The sequence below is a fragment of the Osmerus mordax genome, chromosome 22, assembly GCF_038355195.1.
Source record: "Osmerus mordax isolate fOsmMor3 chromosome 22, fOsmMor3.pri, whole genome shotgun sequence".
NCBI lineage: Eukaryota > Metazoa > Chordata > Actinopteri > Osmeriformes > Osmeridae > Osmerus > Osmerus mordax.
Window position 1 is genome coordinate 7,681,325 of NC_090071.1, and position 8,587 is coordinate 7,689,911.

Below are 8,587 nucleotides of genomic sequence, written 5' to 3' on the forward strand. Positions count from 1 at the left end.
GCACACTGCCTAATCAAGAACACTTTTTCTCTGATCATGATATTTGTGTTCCCTCCTTGTAAAGAATATGTGTTTATTTGAAGGAATCCCTGCCAAACTGTTCTTCAAACACTTAAATGTATATGTACAGTGTCATTGCTGAGACATAGCACGTGTTGATTATGATACCCCACTTATTGTTACAAGGGTGTGTTAAGCCCCTCCCTACTCCCCAAGGTTGTTAATGACATAGTGCATGTTTAACTGTGCAGAGTTGGAAATAGTTTTCATTAACAAACCAGTTTTTCTGTTACCTATCCCAAAGTAGTTACTTGTATTTATTTTTCTTATGCTCAATAATTTTATGTAATTTGTTGATGATTGATTAATGATGACAGCAAAACAGCATTGCCCACAAATGCACAAATATGTGATTTATGCAATATGACAACATGCAATAAAACAAGCCACAATGGTCAGAGAATTGAAGATGCACAAAGCCATTCATCAGGAAGTAGCCTAACCACATTCACCCATTAGAGGAAGTAGCCTAACCACATCCACCCATTACAGGAAGTAACCTAACCACATCCACCCATTACAGGAAGTAGCCTAACCACATCCACCCATTACAGGAAATCCCATTTTGAGAGAGAAAAAAAAACAACACAAAACTTGTCTTATAAAGGGAGAACAGTGTATTTTGTATATTGAGTATTAAAAAAGTCTGATATTATGTACAGATATGTTGAATGAATGGTGAAAATGTTGTTGAAATGTGTTTCCTCCTGAGTAACTAAATGAAGGCAATATTAATTGATTTGTGTATGTGTCTTTCGTTTACAACGGTCTCATACCTAGGCCAATGTCCAGAAGGCTGACATATTGTCCAGATATAGTATCAAATGAATGGCCAGTGTCCAGAAGGCTGACATGTTGTCCAGATATAGTATAAAATGCATAGCCAGTGTCCAGAAAACTGACATTTTGTCCAGACAGTTTCAAATGAATGGCCAGTGTCCAGAAGGCTGACATTTTGTTGAGAAGGAAGGTTAGTCATGGCCTGTTGTATCAATGTGCCAAATTTCTAAACTTTTTACCAAGGAGATCTTGAGTTATTGGGCCAAATAGGTTACTAGAAGAATAATAAGAATCCAACAACACAATAGGCTTCTTCCTGACGGAGGAATCATAATTATTGTGAGAAAGAAAGAAAAACTGTAAACAGAAATCTAAATAGAGAGATGTGGGTTGTGAGGGTCCTTTGGAGAGCTGCGCATGACGTGTGTTTGTTGGCCTGTGGGTGCGTGTTTTCTGCATGAGCTGACCCTCTGTTTTCACTGTTTCAGTAATCGCTTGGACCAGGAGTTCAATCAATGGCCACAACTCAAAGTTCCACATAGCAGCACAATGTATGCGTAGTGGACTCCAGCCTGTAACTGGGAAGCACAGCGCTCCCTCTGTCGACTCCCTCTCGCCGCTCCTGGCCCCGGCCCAACACCCTTCAACGTAGAAGGCGAAAACATTTTCGGGAAGAATAAAGTTTTGCCACAAACCTGAATTCCGATCACCGCAAACACCGGGCCTACTTCAACGGAACGGCTTTACTATGTGGAGCAAGAAAACGCAGTTGAGGGAAACCTTGGCTTGTCTCGTCTTTCTCGCTGTGCTCTGCGATGCCCATCGATGTAAGTCCAAATTGAATGTTTGATAGGCGACTACTAAACTATTCAGCGATGTGAACGTAAAGAAAACAAATAGTTTACCCATGTTTAATTCGCGTTTTTAGCTCATTCTAAATTCACAAAGTACATTTTACGGACAACTGTATAAATGATTTAGTACAATTTACGGATAGTGTAATTGGCTACTTTTGAATACTTAACTTTCACAGCTAGTTATAAAGAAGTTTATGACGACACCGGCAAAAAATGTTGCCTAATCGATTTAGATATTTATACCTGAGGCAGGCTATCGAAACGTTGAACAGTCATGCTCATGATGGGTTCAAACCAAAAGCAGTCACTCGTATTACCTCAATATCCCAACCTCCCTGGTGAGTCGTAAATAATTCCATGCAAACCATGAAATTTCGCAATGGATACTTAATCTGCATAATCTATTTAATTTTTACCGTTAGGAAACAAAATAGTTAGGGTAGTGCTACCCCCACATCAGTACTTAAGTTGTGATCATAGTAATCAAGATTGTTTCATATATTGTAAATCCTGATGTTAAGAGGTCAGCAGAGAAAAAATACCAGATTTTTGGTTGTTGGATGTCTTCAATTATGTAACAGCATATTGCACCTGTCAATTAGGAGTAGGCTTCCACAACTCATGAAACAGTCATAACAGTAATTATCTGCCTATCTAAACATAATAACTGTGACATATCTTACTGGAGGGCACAGGCAATAATAAGAAATCATTGTTCTAGTCAGGGATGATTCATTGTGTTTTTCAGTTCTGACCCAGAGCAGGGCCTCCCAGTTTCTGACCCGCCACCGACGAGCCAACTCCCTCTTTGAGGAGAGCAAGAAGGGCAACCTGGAGAGGGAGTGCATCGAGGAGCTGTGTAACAAAGAGGAGGCTCGGGAAATCTTTGAAAACTACCCAGAGACGGTGAGACAGACAGCCCTGAGATGAACATCAACAGACAGAATGTGTGTGGGTGTGTGGGTGTGTGTGTGTGTGTGTGTGTGTGTGTGTGCGTGTGTGTGTGTGTGGGAGAGAGAGACTACTTCTGTATTGCAATTGAATTAAACTTGTGTGCGTGTGTTTGTGTACTGGTGGGTGCTTGTGGATTTGTGAATGAGACAATATAGCAGTCACTGAACCATGACCTTTGTGTTGCAACTGAGTCATACTTGTGTGAGGGGATGAATCTAGATTATAAGATGCTTGGGAAGTGATTGTTGCAAAAGACGCAATGTATATAGACCTCTGAAGTTGCTAAAAGTACTAAATAATGGAATGAATCCCTTGGGTGGTTGGGGAAGTAATCACTGCAAATGCCTTTTAATTTACTATCCCTTTCCTATCATTCACAGGACTATTTCTATCCCAAATATGTTGGTGAGCATCGCTGTCAATCTTCCTGTCAATATTTGTAGTGTGGGAGGTCTTCTGGCATTGAAAAGGGCTCGTTTCTGAATGCTCACTGCTGTGTTGTAGTGTGCCTGGGTTCACACCGGGTGGGGATCAACAACAACCAGAACTCTGACAGTGTTCCCTCAGATCTGCGTACCTGTGTGAAAGGTAGGCGCTTGCTTCCCCACACATCTCCAGGGTCTGGGGTGACAGCGTAGAGAGGGTTCCTTCTCTCGTGCCCTCCTTAAGCCTTTTCCTTTTGGCTTGATCCTTTTGTTAAGTCCCACTTTTAACTTCCAATCCCTCTAAAGGTGTGAGGTTCAAATTTGGTCTGAATAAAAATGGCGTCTTTTCCAAATGAGTGTAATGAGCTAATCGACTGTCATATTATGTTCTCTGAATGTTCCCTATGTGTTGTGGGAATGGTGTGTGTGTGTGTGTGTGTTTTCGTTGCGTGTCAGAGATCAGTGACCAGTGTTTGCCGTTGCCGTGCTACAAGGAGGGCTCAGAGCGCTGCATCGACGGCCAGGCCTCGTTCACCTGTGTGTGTAAGCCTGGCTGGAAGGGCCTGCGCTGTCAGGAAGGTGGGTACAGCATTGCTCCCGGTCTCCGACCTTCATCATTCAGCCCACCATCGTGATCCTCAGTTCTCTTCATGTATATTCTTTTATGAATATATGTTCAATGACATGTTGACCTATGCAGATGGTAGTATGACTCCATTTAAAGGTTAGTGAAACAATCTGGCAACCCACCGTTTGTATAGTACTGTATAAGTACTGTATGCATGATGGTATTGGTTGATTGACATGTTTGCTGCATTGTGATTGGTTGATTGACGTTTGCTGCAATGTGATTGGTTGGGACAGATATCGACGAATGCTCGGATCCTGATTTCCCGGCAGGGTGTAACCAGAAGTGTTACAACTTCCCTGGCAGTTTCCGCTGCATGTGTGAGGATGGCTACTTCACCCAAGACAAGATCCACTGCAATGGTACGACTTGGATTGGGACCCACACTGACATTTACTACAACAAATGCAGAGCCTACAGGATTATATCATCAGTTCAAATGAAAGTTGATCTGGTGGTCATACGATCACAGGCAGCACAGATGTGTGTGTGAGTGTATGCATGTATGTGTGTACTGTAAGTAAGCGCATGTGTGCCTGTCCAGCTGTTCCAGGAATGCTGTGATCTTGCCAGGAGGTACTGCAACCTCAGTTCCCTCCTGAGACCTGGGGCTAAACAAATGAGCCCCGGTCCTGGAACAGAACCTAATGGAGCTCCTTTAATCAGCCCGTAGATGGTGTAACACAACTTGCAGCACCTCAGGGGACGTTGTGTTTTCCCTACTTCTCCTTTGCCCAGTCCCAGACTTTCATGTTTACGGTAACAAGCTGAAAGACAGAGTGCTGACCAATGAAGTTATGCAAGAGCGTCTGAAATCTCTGGGGTTTCGGAGCTCTCGTATGGCTGACTCTGTTACTGGAAACACAGCAGCTGCTGCCTGCTTGCACTCACTTCCACCCAACATCTCGCAGATGTTTCCCAGTCACACATTCATAGCGTGGATGTGTGTATCCGTGTTTGCCTCACTGTGTTGTTGACTGGAACCCCTCTCTCTGCCCTCCCTCCCCCCAACCTTTTCCAGACATCAACGAGTGTCTGTTGTACCCCAGTATCTGTGAGGAGCCTGCTACGTGTGAGAACGTCCCGGGCATGTACGAGTGCCGCTGTCCTGCAGGCTTCAAATACAACTTCACCTCCAAGACTTGTAATGGTAATGTGGGCTCCTTCTGTAGTACTCATTTACACCACTAGGGGAGGCACTGTACCGCACACGACGTCGCATGCAGCACAACCTGACAATGCATTCGTTAAACACCAAAGGGGTGTGTCAGTCAATCATTGAGTTGAAGGAGCACAGCCGTATTACAAATCCAAAGCCAGACGTTGTTTTCGTTATGTTACAAACATGGTGCTCTTCTTGACCTGTGTGTGTGTGTGTCCGTCAGATGTGGACGAGTGTGAAATGAATATGTGCGAGGGCACGTGTGTGAACACGGTGGGCAACTACTCGTGCCACTGCGCCGGGCGCCAGGGCCTGCGCCTGGGCGGCGACGGACGCCACTGCGAGCAGATCCCCGTGTGTGTTCAGCTCCACGACGACAAGCACCCAGAGATGCTGTACCTGGGAGAGCAGTTCGTAGGCCTGCCCGTCATCTACCTCCGCTTCCGCCTGCCCGAGAAGACCAAGTAAGCATCACACACACGCCAGTTTGCAAAGTAACACTGGATATCTCTCCGAAGCCCCTCAGGACACGGAACTCGCGCGTGTGTGTTTCCAGGTTTGCGGCGGAGTTCGACTTCCGTACGTTCGATCCAGAGGGGGTGGTCCTGTACGCCGAGTCATCCCCAGACTCGTGGTTCATGCTGGGGCTGCGTGGCGGGCACATTGAGGTCCAGTTCAAGAACCAGCACTCTGTCAAGGTGACCAGCGGAGGCAAGGCCATCAACGACGGCCAGTGGCACGTGGTGAGAGAGGGGGGGGGGGGGGGCGGGCGGGCTCTGGTTGTGGGGGGAACTGATGTACTGGCTGGAGGGAGGTGTGAGGGTTGTGTGTGTGTGTGATGCATTGTGTGGCCTAGTTTGGCGCCTCTCGGCTGTGTGGTAGAGGGATGTCGATGGACTCATCAACTCTCATCAACCCCGACTGAGTCAGGGTTGATGAGAGTGTGTGTGTGTGTGTGTGCGCGCGCGTTATGTCGCGTCGGGTGTGTAGATCTCCGTGGACGAGCTGGAGAGCAGCATCAGTGTGAAGGTCAGCAAGGAGGCCGTGATGAGCATCAACAGCCCCGACAGCCTGTTCACCTCCGTCAACGGGAAGCTGGAGACCAAAGTCTACATCGCGGGGCTGCCCAACCGCACGGACAGCGTCATCAAACCGGTAAACTGGCCACCTCTCCACCCCCCCCAAGCAGACCACCGCCACACGGATCAATGCGACCCCCCCCCCCCCCCCGCTATATACAGCCACTCGACATAACAGTTTCATAAGCAGTGCGCACTACACCAGAACCATTTTGCCGGTTTGATATACATTGGATGCGTGTTCCTGCACGGCTTTGTGTGTGTGTGTGTGTGCTGGGGTGACTGTCTGTAGATCAACCCTCGTCTGGACGGCTGTATCCGTGGCTGGAACCTGATGAACCAGGGGGCGTCCGGGGTCAAAGAGGTCATCCAGGAGAAGGAGAGTAAACACTGCTTTGTGTTTGTGGAGAGAGGTTCCTACTTCCCTGGAGCTGGACTGGCCTACTTCAACACAGACTATAGTGGGTGGAGTACTTCAGACTGCAGGCAGAACTACACTATGTCGAGCACGGGGAGTATAAATCAGTCGAAATGCATTCTGTGTGTGTTCAGGTGACGCAGGCAGTTGGAAGGTGGATGTGAAGATGAGCATCCGCCCGTCCAGCAGCACTGGTGTCATATTCGCCCTGGTCGCTGACCGCAAAGTCCCCTTGTCTGTCTCCGTGGTAACCCAAGGCCCTGATGATGCTGTGAGTTCAGCTGTTTGCTTTTCTACACACACACAAGCGCACGTGTACAGTCACAGCAGACAAACACACCTCACACACACTCTGCTTCCTCTCCAGGACCTGCAGGTGTTCCTGGACGGTGTTGTCGTGGCAACGCTCCAGTCCCTGATGCTGTGTTACCCTGACCGCCTGACCGTGGAGCTGACCGTCACACCCACTGACCTGGTCATCTCTGCCAAACCCTCCACCCTGTCCTACTCCTCCCCCGACATCCTTAGGGGGGCGCTGATGCAACTCAACGTCACCATGCAGGAGCCTGTCAGCACCTACATAGGCGGGTTGCCAGGTTTGTTCACCCGAATCCAATTACAGTGGAACCCACTGTACTATAACATTTTGCACTGGGCTAGAAGGGCTTGATGTTTTATTGACTGGTGGATGCGGTCCAATGTGTTTTTATACTTCGATGTTTATACCTATGGTCTTTCTGTCTCAGATCACATTGAGTTGTCCGCCACACCAGTGACAGCCTTTTACCATGGCTGTCTGGACATCAGCATTAACGGACAGCAGCTGGACTTCGACGAGGCGGTCAGCAAACACAACAGCATTAAATCCCACTCCTGCCCCCCCGTCTCAGCCCCCGAAAACCCCCACCCACACAGGAAGTGACCTCACAGCTAGGTTGTTTTGTCTGCCTTCTACCCAAGCCGAAAGCTTCTCCTCCTATTCCCTTGGCTCCGGTCAGTGTGAGATGGAAAACGAGGGAAAAGGAGAAAGCCTGGGTTGAGATAAGAGGAGAGAGGGATGGATTGGAGTGGACTTGAATGTGGTTATTTTTGGTCACTTTGTTTCTCACTCTCTGAGTTTGACTGTTTTCATCTATGACACTTCCCTTCCCCCATTGCTTTATAGTGTTTTCTATTCCTGTAACGAGCGCCACAACTTCTATGTTGTTGTAGGAGAGCAGGCCTATGAAAGCCTGTTTTCTAGAGGTTCCGAACCATGTTGTTCTAGTTGTTTTTGTTACCAGCAATGCCATAGAAATATCTCAGACACAGAGCTGAGCTCTGAAAGACACGGACATAGAGTAGGGCCGTGAGAAGGTCCTGTCTACAATAGGTAGTTGACTGGTTTGTTCTAGCAGGGAGAGCCTGTGTGTGTGTGATGTACCACCTACTGGTTTTCATGTTGGCTGGATTGTGATCCCATCCTGCTTGCACTCTCCCTCCCTCACACACGCACTCACTCTCTGCCTAAAGTCGTTTTTCTGTGGCTCTGCTTCTCTTCTATCTTTATTGTAAAGGCAGTTTGCAGGGTGTATATATAATCAAACAAGCTCACTTTAATAAGTTAAATGTAGCTACGTTTTTTATTGAATTGAGTGTTTGTTTTAATAAAATGTTATGAACACAGGCTTGCAGTGCTAACCTGTCATTTACTCTGTGGTTTACTGGCATGTAAGATATGCCGTGTACACAAGTTTGTGACCCTGACTGAGTCAAGGGGACTGTATCTCCTCTGGAACACAAACGTTTTGTTTTACTGTAGCACACATAATCTCTGTCAAAACAAGACACAGCCTGGCCCATTTCACAATGATAAAGACAGGATATTAAGCATAAGAGTAAAACGAAAGCTAGTTAAATGATTGAATGACATGAAAAAAAGGTTAGAAAATCTAGAATGTAGTACGAAAACAAAACCAAAAGACTGAGAACTGATTGTGGGTTATGAGCAAACTTCAGGGGAAAGGGAGGGAATATATTTGGAACTGTTATGGGTTGAGCAAGTTTCTAATGACAATGGTAGGCAAATTCCTAACGCAATTATGATGAAATAGCCTGATGTGGACTTCCTTCAGGACATGGCATAGGCTACCTTATAAGGTTTGTACAATTAGTATAGAAACAATGTAGACAATTTCGTTTTACATTTAGTAATTTAGCAGACACTTATCCAGAGCGACTTACA

The 8,587-nt window shown here is 46.6% G+C and overlaps 1 protein-coding gene across 1 annotated transcript; it reads left to right on the top strand.

The window, feature by feature from the left end:
- Positions 1-1,427: 1,427 nt before the first annotated feature.
- Positions 1,428-8,019, top strand: pros1 (protein S). The gene is made up of 14 exons (XM_067260221.1): positions 1,428-1,667; positions 2,446-2,603; positions 3,032-3,056; positions 3,156-3,239; positions 3,533-3,655; positions 3,941-4,066; positions 4,726-4,854; positions 5,090-5,330; positions 5,423-5,609; positions 5,857-6,021; positions 6,238-6,406; positions 6,498-6,634; positions 6,731-6,959; positions 7,110-8,019. Exons 1-14 carry the CDS (start codon positions 1,589-1,591, stop codon positions 7,283-7,285), a joined length of 2,028 nt encoding a protein of 675 aa, XP_067116322.1. The 5' UTR covers positions 1,428-1,588; the 3' UTR covers positions 7,286-8,019.
- The last annotated feature ends 568 nt before the right edge of the window (positions 8,020-8,587 follow it).